Raw genomic sequence first — 20,637 nt, 5'->3', positions numbered from 1 at the left:
TGAAGTTTTCATTGCATGGCTAAAATCAAATGCATGAGCTTTTTTATGTAATATTATAAAGTAAAAACACTATAACAGTCAAATTAATTTCACATTTCTTTTACTGAATTTATTAGTTTGCACTTTTAATAGATCAAACAGTTAACATAAAAAATACAATATGGCAAAACAGTTGGGTGTAAATAAATAAAATGTAAAATATATGGTTTATAAAAAACAAAATTGATAAAAATGACACTATCACCCAAAACATACATATATATATAAAAGTAAAGATAAAAACTAGTGTGACCCTTAAATAGAAATTCAGAAAGGAAAAGGAAGTCATAATTCTGGTAGATTGGTGAGGGCCACATTCAAGTGATAGTTTGCTCCTATCTGAAGCAGTATTCGGGTTCACAAGGGAGAGGGGAGGCAGGCTACACCCACATGATATCTTAATACAAAACAAAACAATCTGGGGGTGGGGGGGATATATAGACATCATACATTAATACAAAACTAAACTATCAAAAACAGTCACAAGCTTGAATCAGCTAGTGATAATTTTGCAAAAATTGTCAGAGGAGCTCAAATTGCTTATATTTCGACACATTCTGAACAATTCTATAATAATTCATATATCTGTAGGTTAGTTCAGGAAATGCCTGCAAGTAATAGATGTCTTCTTTTTAAATCTCCACACACAGTTTGCCTTCAGTTGGTAGAGCACCTGATTTTCAAGCCTAAGTCTTGAGTTCAATCAATGGAGTGGTCGCATTAGATCTAACCACTGAGCATGTGACTATTCCAAATTAAAAGTACAGCATTCCAATATACAAGACTGCAAGCTTTTGTTAAGATTTGAAACCTTGTGGTTTTACATGTCAAGTATTGTCACACCAGCTACATGTCAAATGTTTGCTAATAGTTTTGCAAACATATTGCTACATAAAAAGACCATTCGCATCACCATCTACAATTGTTATCAAATTTTACCGTAGATAATATGCAGCTAAACTCCACAGAGTATGATCAAAATAACAGCCTGAGAAATAGATTGTATTTAGTTATTCATAACTTTGTCACAATCAGGCTGTTTTTTAAATTCATTTTTTCAAAAAATAAAATCAGAATTAATCTAATTTTTTCACAAAATTCCTAGTGAAATATATAATCTGTCATGAAGTTTGGTAATACAAGGCTGCCGCGTTGTAGTTTCAATCCTCGAGACTGTAGTTTGATTCATCCAGTTTCTTCTTGTTGATGATGCAGTCGTACATGAACATTTCTCCAACAATAGGCACCTGCAATATAAAACAATGCAAGAACTTGGTGTAAGGCAGACCTAACTCCATTTAAAAACAGAAGGTGCTACATCCATCTTGCGTTGAGCTTTTGGTTGCTGCCCAAAAGTCAAAGATATTATTGTACTGAGCTTGTTAAAATGCACAAGAATGAAAGCCCAATAGACATTTAATGCTTAACACAATGCCACACAACACAATGCAATGTTAAAGCTGCACTCTCACAGATTGAACGTTTTGACAATTTTTTTATTTTTTTTATCTTGGAACGAACAAATTTTTGCAAAAATCCATGGAAACCGGTAACATACGACTTCTGACAAAAAAAACAGATCACAGATTTTTATATATAAGTTTAAAAATCAATGTTTTATGCAATTTTCTTAAACTGTTAGTAACGGTTTAAGCCTTAAAACATTAATTTTCGAACAGAAATATGAAAATCTATGATCTGATTTTTTGTCAGTGATCTAATATTGTTGGTTTGCAGATATTTACGCAAAAATTTGCTCTGTCCAAGACAAAAAATAAAAAAAGTTGTAAAAATGGTAAATCTGTGAGAGTGCGTCTTTTAACAAGTATGTATTGAGGCCAGTCATTCAATAACCGTAATCTGATTGAGTGTCATTGCAACAACATAAATATATCTTCCCGCAGCTAGAGGGGAAATCTGAGTCCTCAGAGGAAATCCAATTACTCGGGTTTTGACCACAAACCAAACACACATGTACCCAGTCAAGGAATTAAACAAGAGGCCCAAAAGGGCCTATGCTCTACTGGCATGGCTTTTGTGGTCATATCAATCTACAGCATGTATGTATGGGTAAAAGGCAACAGACATATAGTTTATGTTTTGTGTTTGGGTTACTGTACAAGTTTCAATCAAAACTGAAGACTGTATCGTGTTCACAACCAATTGTTTACAGACGCACGACCGCACGGATGCACATACTACGTACACATTAACATTGCATAAGCTCTTCTGGCCTTTGGCCAGTAGAGCTAAAAACAGGACACCTCTGTGACAAAAGATGCGCTAAAATAGATGCACTAAAACCTTTTAACCTACCCCCTTTTTATTTGCCTGAATAACTTTACTTGTCTGGCTGTCAAACTCTCCCTTGCCAGCAACGAGAAGGTTGAATACAGCCTTGGTCCCTGAAGTAATAATGGTGAGAAGTAAGTGTATATCACGTCTCCAACATGAATGATGTAACCCCATTGGTCCAGGACTGGTCACATGGTTACCCCATATTTTTTCAAATTGGTTCGCTAATCCTTATCGTACCAAAACTGTGTCAATTTTCCGATTTGGATGAATAAATGATACATTTCTCAGATTGTGTTGGCGTCTTGGTGTTAATAGTTTTTCAACAAGGTATATATGTTATGGGGTCAGTAGGTGACCCGGTGTGGGATATATGGGTCACAGGAAACCATATCAGGTCACCTATTTACCTCATAACTTACAATACCTTAAGTCATCTACACAGCCTTGGTCCCTGAAGTAACACAACAAGAAATAAGTAATTATCTAGTTATCTTCACAGCCTTGGTCACTGGAGTAATACAACAAGAAATTAGTGTTTATCTAGTCATCTTCACAGCCTTGGTCCCTGAAGTAATAATGGTAGGAATTAGGTGTAACTTGTCAACTTAACAGATTTGATCCTTGAAATTATTATGGTGAGAAGGCATACATTGATATACACATGTAAAATCTGTAATACTGTCCTGGGAATAAAATTATATGAGAATGTTTAAGTTAAGCTTTCATTTAAAAAACTGCATGTATGCAGAGGTTCAACCCAGATTTGGTGAGGGTCAATAGGTCTGGAGTTAATTTTCATCAACTGACTTATGACTTAATAAACATTGCAAACACCGTAACATCTACCGGTATTATAAATATCCTGTCCTAGTTGAAAAATCCAACATGAGATCATGAGCATATGCCTGAAGCAAGGCTTGCTGCAGGGGTCCAAGGGGGCATCAATACTTGTGTGTGTGCACGTTCGTATACCGGTAACAAGGCTTGTCATATAAGCATAATATGTTGTTAACAAGGTTGGTTGTATGAGCGTTTTTACGGTAAACAAGGCCTGCTGTATCAGTGCGTGTATACCACGTGATAAATTGCATCATAAATGCTACGTTGGAAGGCAATATTTTCCCTCGAATGAATACTTCTAACAAAGATAACTTCACTATTTCACTGTGATGAACCAATCAGATTTTGGCATTTTGTAAAATATTTATGATTGCCTTAAAGGGAAAGATTTCTGAGATCGGGTTTACTTCTATATCTAAAGTATAATAGATATTTCGGTTTTCCCAGAAATATACACACCTTACTTCGGAAACAATAGTCATTGGACTGTTACATGAATTTCAATAGCTCAAATAATTCACCTTTTATTTGTACCGGCATGGGAAAACACAGTTATGTTAATTCAAGTCTATATATATTGCAGCACACTTCTTGAGGTTCTATTTGAAGATTAACTTATTTCAAAGCCATTGTCAATAAGCTGTGACCATTGTTTGATAAAAAATATCTGGATAATTCAAGTATGAGGGCCTCAATTATTTGAAGCAGTGATGGGTGAAATACAGCTAATCCATGAGACTGGACTCATTCCATGTAACAACATAAAACTTCCCCAATATAAAAAATGGAAATAACCTTAGAAATATCTTTGAATTTCTACACATGTGCTGCCATTTTATTGCAGTCACAAAAAGCGACTACATCCTATTTACTAATAGACCTATTTGTGCTTTCTTGGTTTGTATGTGTCCAGTTACATAAGTCAATTTTGTGAAAACCTAGAGATATAAAAAATTGACCAAGTTTTGGCGTGATTTGAATAGAATAATTATTTCTCCCACCTCAGATAAGTAGATCCAATAATTTAACCATGCTAGATATTCTTATCTTGCCCATGGGTGAAGATAAAATGCCCGTATGGAACTCCTTTTTAACGGTCGTTACATTATAAATACCTCCCTTGTTGAAGACTGTCGTCTGTAGCTTCATGGAAACCTTGTCTTGTGGCAATATTTAGAACGCTAATTAATTATTTCTTGCTTCAAATGTCACTATAAAACAGTTTTAACGCACATTTCAAGAAATAATGCGTCACTCTCCTCCAAACTATTTAAAGATCGAATTGACTGTTAACATAACCCGAATCACTGCGCGCATATCCATGACAACCACGTGCTATCGCATATCCATACGCAATTATTTTAACTAAGCACAAAAGAGTTCCAGCAAAAAATACATTTTTACTTAATTTTGTTTAACTGAGGTGGGAGAAAAAGCATCTACCATAGCCGCTCATGTAAGATAGTTTTATCCTGACCCTCGCGCAGGGTGTTTTTGAATTTTGCTCGGGTCGGAATGAACCTATCTTACACTCTCGGCCATGGAAGATACTTATAATCTAATATACTTGTTATTCTCAAAAGATAAAATAAAAATGCAACATTTAATTTTGACTATACTTATAGTGATATTTATAGTGATACTTTACCTATTTGGGCACCATGTTTAGTAGCAAGTGCTTGGCATCCAGCCTGCGGTTCCATGAACACTCCAGTAAACTGTACCTTATACCCAGAGAGAGCTCTGAAATCAACAACAAAGGTATAGATAATAACCTTACAAGTTGTAAGATACAAGAATCTTTACTTAAAGGGGCTAGACACCAGATGATACACTTGCAAGGAAAAAAGAAAATTGTCAAAATCCTACATAAAATTGACATTGCTGTGTACAACACATTGAATCTTACTTACTGATGTATCACATCGCTTACAACACATGCATCATTCGCATCTTTCCTATTTGAAATTTACTAGGGTTGTCTACCACATAGATCCCAATAAAAATTCAAAAATAGCTTAGGTATATTTATCTGTACTCATAAATAGATATGATTTAAACTGGGAAAGCAGATGAGACAGCAACATGATTGATAGGTTTATCATTTTATCCATTAAAGTGATGTATTGTTGGCCTCCTTGAAGCTCACATTGACAATTCTAGGTTTGTTTTGAGCAAAATTTGAGGAAATACTGTATTAGCCATTTTTTAGATTGTCTAGTGTCTAGCCCCTTTAAAGTTGGGTATATGCGAACAAGAAACATTAGCTCAATGAGCTATTTTCCGACATGAATAACAAACATATGTAACATATCAAAACATAAAGAGCTGGTGACCTGGAAATAAAAGCATATAATTATAAACAGGTACAATATGAGAACAATTATTTACAAAAGTTGCTTCATATATTCATGCATAAAATAACAAAAAGTAAGATGGATTAGAGCACTGCATACAGTGATAACATCAACTAGTTTTCCCGGCTGTACGGGAAATCTACATGGGCATGGTTCCTCTAGCTGACAAATCATCCTCACAATGGGTATGCCAATGAGCTCTGATTTTTGTATCAAAACAATGGGCTTACCAGGTAAAGTATTAGAACCAGAGTTATGGGCCATGCTGTATAAATGTTGATTGTCCCTGGCAACTTGTGTATAATATTTCATTTAAAATTAGCTTTGTCATACTGATAAACAAGTAACAAGCTTTATAAGAGATTTTATACGCATGTTTCAGACATTTATCATTCAGTGGGTGATAACTAATTCCTGTACCATGTTAGGGAGTGTTTTCTTTGATTTCATCTGGAGATATTGGACCAGTAACAACTAATCGGAGCTTAACCATTCAATAACTAGCATGCGGATAAATTACAATGCTTTTCACTTATACTGCATGCTAGTATATTGAACGTTGTCCTTGACAACGTGTTACAATACAGTAACATCAACTACTACCCTCCTGATTGAAATTGTGCACTGGTACTCATGTTAATTTCCGAAAACTAAGGTTGTGCTTGCAGTTACTTAAACTATGCTTTATAAAGGGATTAAAGCTGCACTCTCACAGATTAAACATTTTGACAAAAAAATTTTTTTCTCTTTGAACGAGACAATTTTTTGGGAAAATCCATGAAAACCAATCATATAAGACTGCTGACAAAAATTAGATCAGATATTTTTTAAATTTAAGGTCAAAAATTGATATTTTATGCATTTTTCTTAAATTTTTAGTAATACTTTTAGCCATAAAACATTAATTTTCAAAAGGGAAATATAAAAATCTACGATTTGATGTTTTGTCAGCAGTTTATCACTGGTTGGCAGATATTTTCGCAAGCATTTGCTCATTCCAAGACAAATAAAAAAAAGTTGTAAAAACGGTAAATCTGTGAGAGTGCAGCTTTACCCAGTAAACCTTAGGCCATTGATCCAGAGAGCAAATGTCTATGAGAGGAACACAAGTCAAACAAATAATACAGAAAACACAGAAAAAAAGTAACAACCAGCAATGACAAGAAACTCATACTTTGAGGCAGGCATGTTCATAGCTTTTGCGTGTTTGTTGGCCATGAGTGCCGAGTCTGTAAGATCGTCAATAGAGAGTTTTCCCCCCTTTTTCTTTGTTCCTTTCCCTGTTAATGCAGCCTTCACCTTCCCAACCCCCACGGCAGCCGCACTTGCTATCTTCTTTGCCAGCCCGGCCTTCTTATCAGGAACTGCCTACATAAATCATGGTATAAAATTACTTGAAATTGTTTGAATTTTTTTTTAAGGGTTAGAAATAGTCATACACTAATATTTGTGAATGATAAAATAATGATGCTGAGAATTTTAAAACTAATGCTAAAATTGGCCCAAAACAATAACATGACAAAGTGTACAAGAAATTAAGAAATGAATAATGTAAAATGGAAACATATTACATGTATTCCTTATTTCAATGTTGTACAAAACTTTAAACAATTGACCGATTGTTCAGAAATTTGTTCAAGATAACAACGTTGTTAATGACATTCTTGTTCATTTCCAAAATTTACTGCTCTGGAAGTTTAATGGATACACTTTTGATCTGCAGTATTTCTAACAAGGTCTGAGGCAGCCATTTTAGCCGTACTTGTTTATATTAAAACATTTGAGCACATTATCAAATATTTCACATTTTAAGTTAACAAAGAATACTGTCAATCGCATTGTTAACATTAACATGGTTTTGAACAATCAGCCCATTATTTGTGTACACACATAAAGTCATGCATACTCACATCATACTGGAACTCGCCCACATTTTGTTTATAATGTACGATATACTGGGGAAGGATGTGGAACTTGTTGAAGATGACGAGCTCCTTCTTGCATGGAGACACATGGGAGTCGTGTCCCTTCATTAGTGAGGCTCCATGGATTAGCTTTGTGCACTGGTATGCCTGTGGGAAATAATTCAAGAATTCATAATAATTTAAGATTCTTCTTTCAACAGTTATCTATTTAAAATGAGGATTAAGATGTTTAAGTATAAGCTTGATGACGCCTGTCTTACAACATGACATTATTGTTCGCAAGAGTAAATGTGTACCAGGGGTATCTTGCAATGACTATACCAAATTGATTATTCTTGTCATTTTTAAATATTTATTTGCAATAAGGATTTCTCCATTCTATTGTTTAAATAATAAGCCTCTTTTTGCATGAAGGAATTGTGAGAATTCTATTTAAGTAAAGGGTTTCTATGCAATAAAGAAATGACAAAGTAAGCTTGTGCCAAACATTTGTGGCCTTGATTGGAAACAAAAGTGCTTGTAGTTTTTGCAGAACAGGTCACCATGACCTTACTGACCCTATAATTAATAGAGGTCATCTACTGCTTATGACCAATGTGCATGCCAAGTTTGAAGATTCTTCGCAAAATTAGTCAAAAATAATTAATCTTTAATGAAAGCAATATTAAAAGTTTTATATCAAATGTCCCATGACCTTTGACGTATTGAGCCCAAAATCTATAGTGGTCATCTACTGGTCATTACCAATGTTCATATCAAGATTTATGACTCTACACCAAGTAATTTAAAAGTTATTGATAAGAAATGACAGTTTGACGTAGATCAAGACAACGACTCAGATGGACAAAGCAATAACGATGTGCCTGCCATGCTTTGCAGTCGACACAAAAATACCTTTCCGGGGAGGACTTGGCATAGTAGCATTTTCTGGGACCCCGCTATATAGCCCATGGAGTAGCTAGGATATTCACTGAAGTATACGCCCTTTCCATACCATCCAGTATCGGTGCGATGCTTGTGACCACTGTCACCTGTAATATACATATATATATATATATATATCTTTATATATAGTGGTACATGTACATTGTACTTAAAAACTAAAATACATATTATCGTGCAAGACAAACTGGTCCCAAAATTCATTATTGGAACATTTGAATTCAATTTCAATAATTTGTACTAGTTACAAAATAGCTTTTATATATCTATGACTATTCTGTTGTTTTTTCCTACATCACTTTCCCAAAAAACAGGTTTATTTTTTTATGGAGTCCCTTTGAATATGAATTAAAAAAAACTATTACCGGTACTGTCATTTTTTTAAAATCCCAATAATATTTTCGGCAGTAATGTACTGTTGTTTTTACCTGGTATCTTAAATCCGTCTTTACAAATGAGCGGTATGTTTTGTTCTGTTGTCCCGTGAAATGCCAACACTGGATACGAACAGTCTTCCCCCCGTGTTTTCTTCAGATTTTCACGACACAGCCTGAAAAATGATTGTAACAGCTTGCCAATTCTAGATTTGCTGACAAGTAAGATGTTATAGAAGAAGTTATACCATTCATTATTAGACATTGGATCAATATTGATTAAGATATATATAGATATAAACCAACATGTGCATTTTTTATACAGTCAAACCCTCGTGACTCGAACTCCCTTGGACCCGTAACAATACTTCGAACCTCAGCATTGAGCCATGCAGGAATGCTTCCATTCGGTAAAACAAAATCCGTCCTCAATACATCCACCCAACAAGGAATTCGAGGTAATGAGTTCGAGCCACTAGGGTTTGACTGTATTGTTATCAGTAGAAAATGTTTTACAGGTTGAGTGTAAACTCAAAGTACATTGAACACAAAAGTTAAATAATGACACAAAAACACATGCAAATAACTGGTTTAAACAATTTTGGAGAAAACCTTGTTAAAATGGTACAACTGAATTCAGTTTCTTCAGGTATCTTTTTTATAAGTAATTATGTCTAAAAAGATTTGAAAAATGAAAATTGTCAATTCTTTGAAAATTTGACGAAAGGTTTTTATCTACACATTCTACGTGAAAAGACAATACTAAAAAGGGTAAACCTGCAGTTTGTGCCAGATACAAAGTCAATTGGGATGAGATTAATCTTGCTGTTTATCAGTTCAGCTGCAATTACAGGCTAAAGATAATTATAAAAGAACAGCCCCAGAACAATTCTTAAGCCCCATAGGTACTAACTAGACTTTCATGAATCTGATGTGTTGCCTTTCAGGAGCGCCTTCAGATCTCTAGTAAAAGTCATCATTAACTTAACCTTTGACAAAATGACCCAAAAATCAATAGAAGTCATGTACAGACCACAACTTGTGTACATACTAAAGCTACACTCTCACAGATTGAACATTTTGACAACCTTTTTATTGTTTGTCTTTGAATGAGGCATTTTATGCGAAAATGGATGGAAACCAGTGATATTAGACTGCTGACAAACCATTAGTAATGCTTTTAGCCATACAACATTCATTTTCAAACGGAAATATAAAAATCTGCAATCTGATCATTTGTCAGAAGTCACTGGTTTGCAGATATTTACACCAAAAATTGGCTCATTCCAAGACAAAAAAAAAGTTGTCAAAATGGTAAATCTATGAGAGTGCAGCTTATGTGTTATGAAATCAATTTAACCTTACATGAGTGTCAGGTAATACACAAATTGACTCAAAATAACGAGGTATGCTTACTTGAAATGTTCGACAAGGTCTGGGTTCACAACATATTCCACCTTCGTCAACTTTATTCTGGAAATTAAAGAGAAAGAAAATGTTTTAATTTTCCATTATTGTCTTATTCATTCATGCATGTATAACTAATTGGACTCTACCTTTAGAGCTTTTTGTTTCTTTATCAAATAAAAATAATATCATATGAATTTATTTTGGTACATGTATTACAAGAGATATTTGTCAAACTTCATATCCCCTTACGAAACATGCTGTTTATTTTAGAATCAAACCAACACTATGATCCACACCTAATGTTGACAATGCAAAACATAAACAATTTTTTTGAGGGTTTTTTAACTTAAAGTTATAGTTTTCTTCTATCTTTGTGTATTTTATAAATCATTTTTTTTATAAAGATATAACAGAATTACAATGAAAATACATTTTGCATACAATTTAAAGGTATTCTAAATTTTTATGCCAACAATTTAAGTCTACAAGACTTCAGAATAGAAAAGTGAAGAGAAAATACATAAAATGCACGAGAGAGTCTACAAAGGTCTCTGGAAAAGCATAGCCTTAGGGGAAAATACATACGAGGAACCAGAGAGGAGCCTATAAAACTGTGATTCAGCAAGACGGAAATGCATCTGTGCTGCTGAGCCCTCTTTATACGATCGCTCCGGGAAAAGCTCAAAGTATTTGACATCAGACCCTTCCAGTGCTTCCTTTTCCCCTTCCATCAGTAAGAAGCCTGTTGTTACCTGGATAGCGAACAAAAAGTATGAGCAGGAGCTAACTGGCATACTCATTATGAGCACTTCTTTAGCCTGCCAACCCATGACAGCTGCCTTTGGACGTCTGTGAATTCCACATTTTAATTGACCATATCAAACTCAACGTGGTATTACAGTAGGAGACTGATTGGACTAATTAAGACTTTGAGGTAGATTAACTAATATGTAAAAATCATACAAACTTGTTATGTATTATAAAACTTCTGTATCTTAACATTTTGGTGTTACACCTTCATCGGTAGAATAATAATAGTCATTAGTTAATGTTGTGACATCAATGTCATACACTGTGTAATGGTTTTATTCGAAGGTAGTTTTACTGGCAAACAATTCTTTATTGAAATTCCCCATTTTATGCCTTGATTGAAAAAATACTGCATAAACAAATTATTCAATGAACATTTATTTTAAAGTAACATTTTAGTTGCATAAAATCAAATCAAATGAATATTCCCTAAATCCCTATACCATCCACTCCTACGCACAGGGTACAGAAGGTAGAAAATTCAGCTCTCTATGAACTTATCAAATAATGCTCACACTGAGCCAATTTCTGACCACTGTGTGCAAGAGTGCATCCACAATTATAATGTCTGTACCAGCATTTCGGGTTTATGGGCTATATTGACATCAGGGTTAGGGTAATTTTGCATCATTTTCTATATGAAAATTGATAAAAAAAACACTCATTTTTTTAAAACAGGAAGGGCCTCATATACCATATGTTGGTATTTCTGTGCATACACACACCTGTTTTTGGAGATTTGAAAGTTCCTCATCTTTCTTCTTCACTTCAGCCTTGGTCTCCGCCAACTCTTCCTGCAGTTTCTGTTTAGCCTCAAACGCTTTCTTAATGAGCTCTTTTCTCTCAGCCTCTGTCATCTGACTGTAAGATTTCACCAATGACATTCCACGTTTAAGGATATCTGATGTCTTTACATCCTTCTTCACGCTGTCTTTGTCCTAGGAATAATGTTAATGTGTATTAAATAAATATATATGTATGTTGATTTTATAAAAAAGGATGACTGTAAGATTTCATCAGTGACATCCCAATTAAAGATGTCTAAGAGTCTTTTTCTTGCTGTCTTTTTCCTTTGAATAATATTCATGTGTCAAGATTGTTTTTACATTCTTATCATTACCTCTGTGGGTATCTACTGGCAAATCATTAATTAAAATTAATTTTAGCCAAAAACAATAACAACATGTACAGGTAGTTGCATTTAGGAGTAAAAATATTCTCACTACATGGTCACAGAAACTTTTCACTCAGGTCTACATAATATATTTTGTCTTGCTTTAAGCTACAATAGTTTAAGGCTGTAAGGTTATACATACTTAAAAAATTAATTCTATGATTTTTACATTTGTCCTGTACAGGGCCAAGAATTAAAAATTGTCAAAAAGGCTGCAATTTACAAATGTAATTATCAAATTGCTTTTTGTGATCACTAATTGAAATTAATTTTGATCTGACACCAAATTTCAACCAATAAAACCAATTTCTAAAATATTTAAGGTTGATAATTACACTCATTATTCGCAAAATAAACTAAAGATAACCCAACTACAGCACTAAAAAATATTGCTTCCAGGATAGTTGAACGTAGTTTAAATTTGGCTTTTTGAACAGCAGCATCATCAGTGACTAGTCCACCTAAATGGCTGTCAACATGTCTTTTGACAATTTTTTTTTACTATGGCAGACTCGAGACGTCCACCAACCCAGCAAAAGGTAGCGAACGGTCCTTGCACAGAGAATCCTTGCAGCAACAATTTTGAAATTATCTTCAAATGCAAATTTCTACAAAAATATTATTGACTACTATTAAACACATATTTATTTATGTCATTATGCAAAAAAAAACATGTTCACATATCATTAAACACTTACAAGTTTATCAAGTATCCCGACATCTGTAAATCTAGGACAAATCTGACAGGAAGTATAATAGGGTATTCATGACCCAGAATATATTTATGTGAAAATAACACCTACATGACAAATTCAATCCAGTTTAGATCACTGTCGGGTGTATATTGAACAATTTTTTGTCATTGTTATTCAACATCGGTGCATAATATTACTACAGATTCTTTCGCCCAGTGTTAAATGGTAGAGTGTTGTAGCGTTACAGGGATACATGAGAAATGTCCAAATAATAACAAGTATCCCTGATCGCTCATTATTGTAGCTACATCATCAGTGAAGACACTTGTTTAATCGTTGCCACAAAAATAACATACATTCTACCACAATAAAACGTCAAGATATTGGGTTCATAGGAATATGTATGAATTGAAAAATAAAACAGCTTACATCTTCATCTGAGATCTCATCTGTGTCACTACCGCTGTCCGACTTCTGCACGGAAGCCACAACAGTGGTCGGATGTGAGAATTCGGCAAAATGCATCAGATTCTTCCGGTAACACTTTGCCCCATACTTGCACGGTGGAAGGCTACTATCGTCTGTTGTCGGCAGTTTTGAGACGCTTGACGTCGAAGGACCGTCAGTAGCGTCCGTTCCACTGTCCGAGTTTGACTCTGTGTCTGAAGTTTTGGCTTTTTTAGGGTGGAAGAAATCTATGAAATGTTGAGGATTCTTTCGGTAGCAGCGCGCTCCGTATGGACATTCTGGTATATCGGTGGCCTTTTTCTTACCCTTGACAATTGCCATGTTATTTTCGAGACGATTTAGTGAATCAACATTAAATCAAGAACGGGCTTGATCAGCAATTTGTATAGCCATTGTTTGCGGAAGTGAGTTGTCGGTGTTATTGAGAAATCTTCTTCGAATATTTCATCCAATATTTGCAGCTTTTTTCCAATTTATGTTTGATTTTAAATTGCATAAAATAAAGAACTATTTATTACTGTATTCCATATAGATAGGCTTCTGTGTAGCAAAGAATGCTTGTCAGACACAAATGCTATGTAGCCGTTCGCTTGGAAATAATATACCCATATCGGATACTCGTATTCGGATAGGTCACGGTTTGGGTCAATAGACAGGAAACTATTATAACTAGATTTCTGATTACAGCCATTGTTTAATCGTGACGTAAAAACGAGCAAACGATTAAAATCTCAATTATTGAGCCAAGGACTTGTAGGTCCGTGATTGTTTCAAATTATCATATGCATAACAGTTATTAATATTATTATAAAGCAAAGCAAATGTGGTTTCAGTTCCATACCTTCCGTCTCCACTCCATCACCACCACCACCACCATCACCATCATCATCATCATTATCATCGTCGCCGTCGTCGTCGTCGTCGTCATCATCATCATCATCATCATCATCATCATCATCATCATCATCATCATCATCAACAACACCAATATCAACACCATCTCCACATTATCATCATCATCAACAACACCAACATCAACACCATCTCCACATTATCATCATCATCATCATCTGCTCAAATGAAGTTTCATGGTACTAGGTAAAACAGATCTTAAGTCACTTTTCGGACAAAACATTCATTAGATTGTAAACCATGACCTTGATCTTTGACATACTGACCTCAAATTCGATCTGGTAATGTGTTGGTCAAGGTCAACCTACAACTGAGGATAATAGATCAAACTGTTCTCTAGTTGTTGTGCCAACACAATTTTCATAAGACTGTTGTCCTGGACATTGACCAACTGATCTAATAACAACATGTGTAATCAGCTGGTGTTTTAGTCCTAGGTAGAATGGTTCTCAGGTGTAGACAACAGTTTTCATGAGACTGTTGAGTGGAACTGACATCAAAAACGATAGGAGTCAGCAGCTGGTCAAAGGCAACCTACCACTGGTTATCAGGTACTAGGGAGAACGGTTCTAGAATTATTGAGTGACTGTTGAACTTGATCTTGATATACTGACCCCAATTTAATCGGAGTCATCCAATGGTCACTGAAGTTTTGAGGCTGTATAGTTTTCACAACAGTTGACTGTGACCTTGACCTTTGCCCTAATGGCATAAAAACAGAAAAGGTCATCTGCTTGTCAATGGCAACCAACCACTGGTTTCATGGTACTTAATTAAACTTTTAATCATGCAGACAAAAATTGCTCTTCTAATGAATTGATGGACAGAGATTTGCAAACCTATACTGTCCCCTTTCTAAGTGGACATATAAACAGACCTGACAATAATGAGAACAACAAGAACGCAAGTTTGCAAAATTTTATTTGTATACTGTTGAACGAGACCATTTCACGAAAAAAGTCCAGAAACAGTTACAAAAGTATGACAATGTCACATAACAACTAACATCTAACAACTTGGTGCAAGGGTAGAGGCATTAACTACAACAATTCGTTAACATACAATGTGCATTACTGTACATGGACTATTGAGGCTCAACAAATAATGTTTAGTTTATCATTTCAAACTCATTCCTCCACATTCATTTTCCTTGGCCATATCTAAAAAAAATTAAATTATCTTAGTCATGTTGAAATAGCCCAAATAGGATAATTTTGGGAAGAAATGTTTTCAAGAAATATTTTTAAGATTATTCAAATAATTACTGAATTAAATTAGGCAGAAATTAATATGATGTTGTTAATCAGCTTCATATATTATATATGCCATTTTTCCGTATTTGTAAAGCAAATATGGCTTCAGCTTTTTATCAAATCTAATTTGTTTTTTAAATAAATATTTTTTTTATGCGATTCCTCCCGTTCAAAAGTACATGAGAACTAACAATTTATTTTTCATGGCCTCTTTTGTGTACTTTCATAGCATCTTAGTTAATATCATCACTACAACATATTCAGCTGCAGTTGAAATCTGGCAACTTAATGTTGTTATTCAAATCTGTTATTTCGATGTTTGTATAATTATATATAACATAAAACAGTCAAGGGCTTAAGGCGAAAATGTCCTAGGTGCTTTTTAAGTTGCTAAGAACACTTTCACTTTAATACATAACAATTATCCCTCAGTAGCAATAGGAATAACTGAAGATGTATTTACAATCGGTACAAAAAATAATTTTCAAAAAATCATTTAATAGATTAAAGAAGATTTTGCCCAAAGTCTTTTGTTCGGAATAAAAACTTGACATGACAAAAAATTATATGCAATAAAGCGTAAGTTTGGAATCGCCTATTTAATTTTTACAAAGCCAGCTAAATTTTCACCCTCTAACCTCCCTGCTAGAATTTAATTAATTTCCAAATCTGAAAATAACAAAATATTTGTTACAAGTAAAATTTCACAATGCCAAAGCTAAGTTTTATGGAAGTTTAACAAGAACGTAAATGAAACTGTGTGAATTGATCACTTCAATGTATTGGTCTCAAATATTTAGAAAATGATAGATAAAAGCAATTCACTACATAATTATGCTTAGTATCATACACTCATGGATCGATGTTTAATTTACAACAGAGAATTTCATATTAATTTTTATGCAAACAACATAACCCCATTTAGGCTTACAACCAGACGAAACTGACCTTTGTGTTTTAACAAGCAATTCATATACAGTCGAACCCCGTGGGCTTGGGATTTCTTTAATACAGTTTAAAGAAATCGTTCCTTTAGATCCAGTTTGAGCTAAAGTGAGTTCGAGAGAACAGGGTTCAAGTGAAACCTTTGACCCCACCCCTGTCTGCTTCAAAGACAAACCCTTCTATTTAAAAACTTCTTCATCCCTTTAAAAACACTAAAATCAATTAAAAAATAACAATTTGTTTATTCTTACATTATCAAGCAAACAAAAGCACATAATAAAGAAGTCAACTATATGCTGTAAAAATGAATTTGAGACAATTATTAACAGATACGTTAAAAATTATTAACAGATACATTAGAAATTCCAACAAAGATCATGTTCTTTCAACAGAACATTACAGAGAAGTTTTCATAGTATAACAATAAATAATTATATACATGAACACAAAAAAGTAATGGAACAAGGTCTAAGCATCCATGGTTCCCTTCCTCCAAACCACAGCTCAAGTCTTAAGAAGACCGCTTTAGATAAATACAATTATTACACTTTTATTACTCTATTTAATTGCCCAGATTACGGACGCAGGATCTCATATTTGTTCAAACTTATCTGTCTTCAGCACTCTGATTTCTTTGTTTAAACTTATATTATCAATTCAATACTCAGAAACATGTACGTATTTGTTCAGACTTTGGATGATCAGAACTTCATAAGCTCTTCATCTGTTTTAGGACTTTGCATGTTAAGAACACAAATGAAAAGTCATGAGCTACCTACATTTAAGCATTAGGTATTTGGGTTGATATTTGGTATAGATCTGTATTTCAACATGGTTTATCTGTCTTAAGACTTCCAGTATCTGTGTTCAAACTAAGAATCTGTGTTTATTATTCAGATTTCTGAGTTCAGACTTGGTGTGGTCAGAGATTGGATGTTAAGACATGGATTATCTTATGTAAGTTATCTTCGTTCAGATTAAGCATAACATCCGGAAATTACTGCTCACATTTTCGGCATTTATTTACAGACAATTTTAACACCTGTGTTCAGAATTAAAATGTCTGTGATAATCTCATTTTCAGACATGGTATAATTTTTCACAGTAACTGTTGTCCAATGTAAGGATGTGGGTGACTCTGCATATCTGTGTTTATATACGCAAATGACTGTTCAGATTTCAGGTACCTGCACTAAGAACTCTTTTAGAGAACCAAACGTCTATGGTAAATTCCATATACTGTTTAGACTTCTGGAAACTGTGTTCAGATATGGTGTTTAACTCAAATATCTGTGTTCAGACTTAAGGTTTCTGAGTTAAGTTTTTAAGACATAGTATGTCTTTGAAATATGTGTTCACAGTTGGCATATTAGTGTTCAGACTTCTGGAATCTGTGTGAGGGTGGTGTTTGTGCTCTCTGGTTCTCCAAGCCCAGGCTCAGTGGGTACTGGTGTCATGCGATGCAACGACGGTGACAGCTTTGTTTGCATTGTCTGGATATAGTTCTGAAATGAAAATTTATGTATATTTTATAATTTATTAAACAAGAGTACATGTACTGCAGAGAGAACTCCAACACTTGTCTGGCATTACATGACAACTAGGGCTGAGGTATCGGCCATGCTGTAGGTATCTTGTCTCATGAGTATAATGTTTCATTTAAATATATTGTAACAGTTTTTCGAGTTTGACACTGCTGCAAATACCTTCGACAACAACCATACCTCGGCTATAACAATATCTAAACTCTTCATCTTTTAAAGTGCTGCCCTTGTCGCTAGACAAAGTAATCGCCATGTGTATGCCATGTTGACCAGGCAACACGTATAAGGTCAAGGTCAAGGAAATCATGAAACCATTTTAGTGATATATATTCTAAGTATCTTCCCCTCACCTGTGAGATGACGTCTCCTTTCACTCTACGAGCTTGGTATAGATGTCTATAACGTGACTGATGTGGGGCTTCCTTCGGCTTTTCCCGGGGCCGCGGTGTACGCTTTACACAGTACTCACGGCATCTGCGAGTTGGGGTAGCTGGAATAGGCATACATACTCGGTATATGTTTGGTCTTCACTAATTAATACTTTTTAAAATATAAGTCAATAAAATATTTTCATTTCAATTTATACTTTATGGGTGATAAGTTCGCTAAGACTAGAATATATTGGCAATGAAGGTATGCATACACACATTGAGGTCTACACAAAGTAATCAAGCTCAAATATTACTGCTTCCCTTCTTTCTGGTTGAAATTGCTAACCAAGGGGAAAAACTCCTTATTAAAAATGATAAACTTAGTAAACAGTTGTCTACCCAGTATTATTATTCTCCATACATGAAACTTTCTTTGAGTTCTATGTTCAATGCCTACTCTATCCATTTTCTCCTAATAATTCCATAAAATTAAAAAATTTACATGTATTTCAGTAAGTCTGGTGTTGAGAATCCCACAAACATATAAATTGATAATCCTGATGCAAATTGATCAATGATTAATAATCAATTTCATTCATACAACTTTTCATCTTGGATAAATTGTAAATCAATAAATCTAACATATTTTTGGTAACTATTCCAAACTGCATTTTTTTTTTAAAACAAGCAGCTTTTTAAATAATAAATAATAAAGATTATTGGGATGAATTGGTGTACCATTCTGGAAAAACAGCCTTTCAGATTTTTCTTTCAAAAATCGATCATGACAAAATCAATATTGATAGTCCATGATTTTGACCTTTTTGATCGATTTTTGATTATAATAGATCATCAGAACAACGCAAATTTAGTCATACCTTCTCTATGGTCATATCCCTGTCCCGTAATTTTCCACTGAGCGATTGCACCGACAAGGAAACAGAATGGCCAACATCCGAGAATCACCCACGAGTACCAGCACAGAGGAAGCGAATCCCGCGCCTTAAACCGGTCCTTAATATACTCCATCAAGATAAAATGCTCGATGAAATAGTCAATACATGAGATCATTAAAATTCCTCCGAATACACTTGTTCCCAATATAGTTCCTGACTTCTGGAATTTTAGAGTAGAAAATGCGCACACGATTCCTATACCAACTGTTACTCCGATAGGAATCCATAACGTACGCAGATGAACAAACTGTTCTAGAACTATGAAACCACTGATGGCAATGCAGTTTCCAAAGTTGAAGCCCGTGAGAAATAGGCCCACATATTGCACTAGCATACACAACAGCCCACACAGAGCCCCAGCGCCGAGTGAGATTCCAGCACTAACAAGAGGGCTGAAGGTTGACTCCTCCTGGCATATCTCGTAGACTAGAATGGACCCGAACAGAAACCCAGTGAGGAACATCACAACCCGGAAACAGCGATATCCTGAAACACAAGAATTATTGAATAAATTGATATTTTCACAATTTTGGGAATGGGGTGTTTCTAATTGGAAAAAAATGTCACCTTGACTATAAATTGGGAGTTCCAATTTTGCCTAGAAATGAACAAAAAAGCTTAACAAATAGATAGAATAGATAGAAGAATGTGATTTTTAACGTTTGTGCAACTATCTCTCAACTTAAGCACCGGTTATGTTATCAAATGTACAGTAGAGATAGTGTATTTTATAAGGTTCAAAAATCTTATGACCAATGAAATACTTAAATTAGTAAACTGACTTAAGTTAAGAAATGACTTAAGATTCTTTATAAATACCAGCCTAGTACAGAAAGTATATTTATGAGGTTTATTAAATTAAAAACATAGAGAAGCACCAGTGTCTTTACAGTTTTAACACTTTCAGGGACAGCAATAAGACGAAGTCTATTTGTCGTATGCATTATAATTATATTTTCTTTGATTTTTTTCTTGGAAAATTCCTTTCATTATATAAATGAAAAACATTACAGTCAAAACTCGCTAAGACAAAGTAGTTGGGGCCTGCGACTTTAAGATGGGGAACATTAGATACAACCAAAATATAAAAAGCGTATGACCGAAAAACTGAAAACATTCGAAAAAAGGTTCGACATAACCAGAATATTGAGATAAAAGCGATCAACATAGCGAGTTTCGACTGTATTTCCAAAATTAGTTGTTGTTTTTTAGCTGTTCCAGAAAGATTTAATATTTGTTCATGTTTAAAGGGATTAGTTCACAGATTTTAAATTGGCAACCAGTTATTTTACTTACTAATTGTATGAACAAACTGCAAAAGCAG

The 20,637-nt window shown here is 34.3% G+C and overlaps 2 protein-coding genes across 6 annotated transcripts in view; both read right to left on the bottom strand.

Moving 5' to 3' along the window:
- On the bottom strand, nt 1-13,742 carry LOC128231656 (uncharacterized). Its single transcript, XM_052944748.1, has 11 exons — nt 13,294-13,742; nt 11,721-11,933; nt 10,771-10,937; nt 10,192-10,248; nt 8,830-8,951; nt 8,354-8,490; nt 7,445-7,606; nt 6,709-6,902; nt 4,826-4,920; nt 2,356-2,444; nt 1-1,286 (listed from the first exon to the last, which is right to left on the bottom strand). The coding sequence occupies exons 1-11, from the start codon at nt 13,651-13,653 to the stop codon at nt 1,200-1,202; spliced, it is 1,683 nt and encodes a 560-aa protein (XP_052800708.1). The 5' UTR covers nt 13,654-13,742; the 3' UTR covers nt 1-1,199.
- Nucleotides 13,743-15,148: 1,406 nt separating this feature from the next.
- The window catches only part of LOC128238712 (transmembrane protein 198-like), a 39,839-nt gene continuing 34,350 nt past the window's right edge, over nt 15,149-20,637 (bottom strand). For all 5 annotated transcript variants that reach the window (XM_052954907.1, XM_052954898.1, XM_052954915.1 and 2 more), the window contains 3 exons: nt 19,236-19,799; nt 18,337-18,476; nt 15,149-17,947 (listed from right to left, as the gene is read on the bottom strand). In XM_052954907.1, coding sequence (XP_052810867.1) covers nt 17,819-17,947; nt 18,337-18,476; nt 19,236-19,799 — 833 coding nt within the window. In that variant the 3' untranslated portion in view covers nt 15,149-17,818. The remainder of the gene's footprint in view (nt 17,948-18,336; nt 18,477-19,235; nt 19,800-20,637) is intronic.

The sequence above is a fragment of the Mya arenaria genome, chromosome 1 (genome assembly GCF_026914265.1).
Source record: "Mya arenaria isolate MELC-2E11 chromosome 1, ASM2691426v1".
Classification (NCBI taxonomy): domain Eukaryota; kingdom Metazoa; phylum Mollusca; class Bivalvia; order Myida; family Myidae; genus Mya; species Mya arenaria.
The sequence above is the reverse complement of the archived record's forward strand: the minus strand, read 5'-3'. Positions and strand labels throughout refer to the sequence as shown.

Bases quoted from the DNA above. Each gene is read 5' to 3' on its own strand.
- LOC128231656 (XM_052944748.1), bottom strand. From the start codon at position 13,653: ATGGCAATTGTCAAGGGTAAGAAAAAGGCCACCGATATACCAGAATGT. The intron at 10,249-10,770 runs GTATGTATTTTC...TTTAATTTCCAG, and splicing joins AGGCTCCTCTCTGGTTCCTC to AATAAAGTTGACGAAGGTGG. The intron at 2,445-4,825 runs GTAAAGTATCAC...TTATTACTTCAG, and splicing joins TAAACATGGTGCCCAAATAG to GGACCAAGGCTGTATTCAAC.